Genomic DNA, 6301 nt, shown 5'->3' on the forward strand with positions numbered 1-6301 from the left:
GAATATAAATGAACTCATTACTTTGATGTGAAAAGATAAAGACACATAATTAGTTTTCAATGACGTTTAGATAAGTTAATGATAAAACACTTTATAATATAGGAAAGATTTCAACATTTATAGAAAAAATAGATTTACAACAATCAAAATTATGACTGTAACAAAGTATTTTTCTTAACTTTTAAACTGCTTTTAAAATTGGTAAAAGAATATTTCTCAAAATGTACAACTTTATAATCTTATTTCAATCCAAAAGTTAAATCAAACTACCGATATTAAACAGACACATCATTCTAAACATACAAGATATGTTAAGGTAACGTAAAGAAATGAAATGCTTAGAAATTTATTTATTTTTTTGAATAATTCAATACTCGTAATGGAAATAAATGGCAAGTGAAAATTGTTGTACACTCTTTTGAAATAATCATGAGCTATATATTACTTTATCCCCAAAAAATGGGATCCTTGGCACAACCTTTGAAAACCACCGTTTCAGAGGAAATCTATTTTTACGGTAAATCAGAGATTAATGCGTTCTATATAAAAGAAGTAAAGCTTCCAAACATCATAAACATTCAGAAGAACCCATTTTGAAACAGAATAATATTAACGGCCTTTTACTCATCTTCTCGCTTGACATAAATAATGTATAAGAGAAAGAAGGGATACTTAATTTTATTTTAAACATCAATACAATTCTTTTCACTAGGACAAGAAAATACAAACGTATATAAAAAAAAAATACAGATATTGTGCATAATTTCATTTTGATAACCCTTAAAAATGGTACTGAAAAAGACAGCAATAAATGAAAGAGATATATGTTTTATTATTTCTTTTTCATTGCCTCATTAAACTCTTAAAAGCATAAAAGCTGGTTAATGACCTGACCGACTGTATTATGTTGATTTCTGTTACATCAAACATCAACATGAAGTTCATTGTTTGCATATTTTTGCTTGCGGTGGTAACTGTGTCGTTAGGTGAGAAGCCTCACTACGATTTAAATAACGCCCCTGCTCTATTTGAAAAATTCATTAAGGATTACAACAGAAATTATAAGGATGCAGCTGACAGAGAAATACATTATCAGGCTTTTGTTGAGAGTTTGAAAAAAATAAACGAAGCTAATGCCAGACCTTCTCCGACTGTATATGATATTAACAATTTTGCAGACTACACGAAAGAAGAAGAAAAATACTTGCATGGACTGTTAATAGGTAAAGTACCCTTTTTGTTATACTATCATTTTTTTAACCTATTGCAAAACAGGATTTCTAATTATTGCATTATTCAATAAATTATGAGGTAAGAAATATTAAAATATACGGACGAATTAGTATCATTCTCCTTTTTTGAAGTCTGTTGAAAAATAACAATTCCAAGATTATAAAAAAATATATATTTCCCATAATAACCCACAGTATATTACGTTAGTGTGTTGACCATATTTTTTATATTTTTTTAAAACTAGGCAGGTTAAAAATATTTTAACGCAAAAAAAAATAACGGTGAATTTTAATTTTTGTTAAAAGACCCTTAACTTAGCAAGTTACTATACAAAGTATTGTCATACTGTGGAACCTATAATTGTGACAATTAACTTAAAGCCCCTTTTTTTCAGATCAATAAATCAAGTAAAACAAATGGACAAAGATCTTCATACTTAAAATTTGTAATAATTCATGAAACTGATTTTCTTGAAGTTAATAAATAAAGTCAGAGTTTACTTTTTTATATTTATTGTTTCTCCCTTCACTACTATCTGTTAAGACTTATTCGAAATTTGCTCCAAACCTAAATTTTATAATTTAAATGAAACTAGTATTTTTCGGATAAATTACTCGTGATTTATTTTTGTAAAAAACTACATACTCCCGACGTTTCGGTTACTTTTCAGCAACCGTGATCACGGGCAGACGAGATGTCGCGTAAATGAATAAAACTCGCGAAAATCTGCGATCTCACTAAATTTTATAAAACAATACAAAAATTGAGGGTGCCTTTTGATACTGATATTTTCCATTTCTCGGACAACTAAAAATTTTGAACCCCTTGTTTTTTTCTCAGAGATTAAAAGTAATGGAAAGAGAATGTGGTTTGAAAATCAAATTTATTTTTTAAAACATTCCTTTGAATTTTATAATTCACATAGTTTAAGATATCACAGTACACTTAAAAAAGGAGTATTCAAACTCTTTAATTTTTTTTGCTATAACAGGAAATATATACACCCAAAACATCTTATAATGAAACCTATCAGTAATAAAAAATACAAGGCTAACAACTACTTTTTATAACAATGTATTACAAGCGAAAAGTGCTTCGGGCGTCATAGCAGTAAGGAATTAGATTTACCGATGCCGTTGCGGTGCGGCTCTTTTGATTACACATTTTATCTAACATAACAATCACATGTAATTTTAAGCAATGACATCACAAATCCCGATTATATTATTTTTAAACGCTCCCCCACAATGATTTTGATATCAACAGATACTAGATCATAATTAAAATAATAATAATAAATAATAGATTGGTCATAAACAAAATAAGACAATTCGTTTTTAGTATTTAACAAATCACTCTAACATTACAAACATGACAAATTCGGAAGGCTTGATATATTGATGTTTGGTAAATCCACGTCGTTAATCTATTTGTTTGACATTTTATAAAAAATTATTCACATCTATATTCATGAAAGTAGGTTTTGCTCTTATATAATAATAATAGACACGAGTTGGAAAGATTGTTTCAATCTTTAAAGAACATGTGTAGTTATCATAACTGTAAAGTTATGTATATTCAAAAAACAATAAAACTTAAAAAATTGCCCAATTTTTAATAATTTGTAAAACAGTAAATAACAATTATTAAGCAATTTTTTTCTTTTTGTATGTACTAAAAACAATATAACATTTTTCGAAAAAAGTGTAAGTTAAGTATTCTGAGTCAAACCAGGGATCCTATGGTTTCGGATTGTGGATTTTCCAAAGAAATAATAAATAATGGCTGAAAAACTTTGTGGAAACTGTAAACTAAAGAAAAAATCTGCTATTGCAATACGGCAATAAAGTAACGACGCCATAATTAAGTAATTAATTGTTCATTGAAAAAGGAACGTGAAATACAATTATTTTTAAAGAATTAAAAGAGCACATGATACTAATTTTTATTGTCATTCCATTTTAATACTTAGTGTTGAAGGGGAAACTGTTGTTCTAATCTCAACACTGAATATTTTAAGTGAGCCAGTTCAAGAGATTTCCAGATACACAAATAAAATTATATCAATAGTTGTAACTGATATAAATACTGTTAGTTCCAAAAAAAAACCAAGAACAATCCAGAGAAATGTAGTAGAGGATATTTTTAATTTTAGTATTTATATATATAATATACACGATAAATGGGAATATTAGTGGGTACATAAATTATAACATTTGTTATTCTTTTATTAGAAAAGAAATAAAGGTAAGAACTAAAAACATTCCTTCAAAAACATCTGGTTTTTTCTCATTTTAGATTAAATATTTATACAAGATAAGTTTTCACGGGATAAACAAATAAGGTAAGGTATAATAAATCTGTAGACTATCAATTCTGTATCTGAAATATATTTTCATAATAACTATCAGGCGTGATTAGTGATCGATACTGATGCCAAAAATGCAATCAGTAAATATTTTGTCCGTCTGTCTGTCTGTCTGTTTTTATGTTCCTTATAGAAACAAAAACTACTCGACACATTTTAACGAAACTTGTTACATTTATTTTTCATACCCTTGAGCGTGTTATAATATACTTTTCATCACGCTACAATCAATAGAAGCAGAGCAGTGAAGGGAAATGTTGGGAAAACGGGAGAAATTATTTCATTTTTTAAGCTTCTGTCGCGTGTGCAGCCTTAATGGTTAAAGCAATCATGTTTGATGAAAATATTCAAAATAAAATTATATAAAAAATATCCCACAACGCATATGCCTATCTTTTATGGTTGACTCACAATAACACGTGTAACTCCCGATAGCTTAGCAGTTCGGAGCTTTCCGATTATATTTGTCTACTCTTACGTTTATAATACTTATCTTTAATTGAAAAAAAATAACATTATAACCTATTCAATAAAAAATAATCATATAAATCGGTGTAGAAACACATCGCTCAGTAATACTGAATCATGCTATAAGGATTATTTTTGCTTAACGGTTGCCGCGCTCGACGTGGCGACAGGGTATAAAAAGGCGAGAGGCGAGTGCAAGCAAAGCAAAAAGGGAAGGGGTAGGAAAGGGTGGGAAAAGATCAACCGGACCTCTTACTCATGGGTCGAAACACAGCCATTAAAGACTATTTCAAGCCGATCTTCTGTGAGAGGGTGGTACTTCCCCGGTCGAGACAACCCAAGTTCGAGCCGCAGTAACTTGACTACAGGTAAGCGCTACCACCTACACAATATCTTTTTCTTTTCTTTGTAAGTTGTACATATTTCTCGGTAGAATTCTATTAGAATATTTTGGTTGAAATAGGCAGATTAGATTAGATTTTAAGTATAAGGTAGCTATAGTTAGGACCTCTAAGGTAGGTTATTTTGTTAGGTAATTGACAACCTTTCAGTTACCGTCGATTAAAAATAAAATACACAATGCCAACTAAAAAAAAGATTATCTTTATTTCAAACTTCGAGTCAAGCTAAGAGAATGAGAACTATGCGTTCTCAAGAATCGGCAGAGGAAAGAGGCACATCGGTAAAACTCCATGACAGTTAGTGCCTCAACTTCTCGATCCCATGAAAGCTCTCCAGAGAGAGAGATGCGATTAGCACCTGATAGAGCGAGACGAGCTACATAACGGACGTCTCATAGCTCTTCTCAACAAGAGCTTAGGCGTACCATTGTCTTAGAACAACATGCGTTATCCCGCGAAGCTGAAACTGCTTCACAACGAGAATTGCAGCTCTCGACTGACCGCGAATGGCATTATCTCGCGAGACTGAAATCTACATTGAGAGGAAGTTACGGCATACAGCGGCACCTTCGAAATCACTACTTTTAAGGGAACATGTGCAATCTAAACAGTTCTCAGACAATATTCGCAATTATATTAGTCCATTTCAAATAACATCAATTGGTGCTCAACGAATCTCAGAAGGTCCTATCATGCCTACTTTTAAGAGACAATGTCAGGATTACCATTTGATAAAGTCCCTTTTGCCTGAAAATCAACCTAAATTTCTTCAAATATATTTTGTATCCGACTACAACGAACAGTCGACTTTAAGAAATCAATATTTTCCGAATTTAAATACTGAACTCATTTCACAACTTCAGAAAATGTTGCATCAGGATAATTCTTATGTATGCTGTTTTAAATCGTCATTAGAAGCTTTTGCACCGTATTTTCGAAACCCACAGGGCTTACGACAGTTTGCAATATCTTTTGATAACTGTCGATAACTGATGGATACCCATTATATCGTCGCGTTCAAGAGACAATGGTGGTTTTACTGTTGAAAAGCGAGTGTCTGGACAACAGTTTACTTTAGATAAGAAGTGGGTTGTTCCGTATTCGCCTGTATTGTCTAAAGCATTTCAAACTCACATAAATGTAGACATGTGTAATAGTGTAGAGTTAATAAAATATATTTGTAAGTATATTAACAAGAGCAGTGACCAAGCTACTTTTGCGTTGAGAAATGAACATGATGAAGTTACTAGATTCCAGTCAGGCAGACATATCAGCTGTTCAGAAGCTGTATGGCGGATTTTAAGTTTTGACATGTACGAAAGATATCCACCTGTGACCCATAAGGATTTTCAACTCGAAGGCGGTCAACGTATATATTTCAACGCCGAAAATGTTACAGAACGATTAAAGAACCCTAGACTTTATTAACTTTATTAGCATTCTTTCGACTTTGCCAAACTGACAATTTTGCAAAATCTCTTTTGTATAAGTTCCATCCTATTATACCTACATTAAGCAACGAGGTGTCTTTAACCGTAGACGCCGTGACAGGCCTGTAGATGGCGAGTCAGGTATTTTCAAAGAACATATTCTTGGTAGAAGGTTTCCTAAAGATGACTGCAGCACAACGTTCAGTCCATAATCGCGTGTGCGAGAGTGTTCAGAATAATTTAGAAAAATATAGTTTTTAGATGCACCTGGAGGAATTAAGAAAACCTTTTTGACTAAATTAATATTAGCTTATGTTCGAAATCATCGTAAAATTGCTCCTGGCATGTCTTCATCAGGTATAGATGCAACATTACTACCGCAAGGAAAAACTGCTCATGCT

General features: G+C 31.5%; 1 protein-coding gene across 1 annotated transcript; it reads left to right on the forward strand.

Moving 5' to 3' along the window:
- The first annotated feature begins 890 nt into the window (after nucleotides 1-890).
- LOC116775384 (uncharacterized) lies at nucleotides 891-1740 on the forward strand. The gene is made up of 2 exons (XM_032668288.2): nucleotides 891-1223; nucleotides 1628-1740. The coding sequence occupies exons 1-2, from the start codon at nucleotides 905-907 to the stop codon at nucleotides 1633-1635; spliced, it is 327 nt and encodes a 108-aa protein (XP_032524179.2). The 5' UTR covers nucleotides 891-904; the 3' UTR covers nucleotides 1636-1740.
- Nucleotides 1741-6301: the final 4561 nt, after the last annotated feature.

The sequence above is a fragment of the Danaus plexippus genome, chromosome 8, assembly GCF_018135715.1.
Source record: "Danaus plexippus chromosome 8, MEX_DaPlex, whole genome shotgun sequence".
In the NCBI taxonomy this organism is placed as follows: Eukaryota; Metazoa; Arthropoda; class Insecta; order Lepidoptera; family Nymphalidae; genus Danaus; species Danaus plexippus.

Excerpts from the sequence above, each read along its gene's own strand:
- LOC116775384 (XM_032668288.2), top strand. The coding sequence starts at position 905 with ATGTTGATTTCTGTTACATCAAACATCAACATGAAGTTCATTGTTTGC.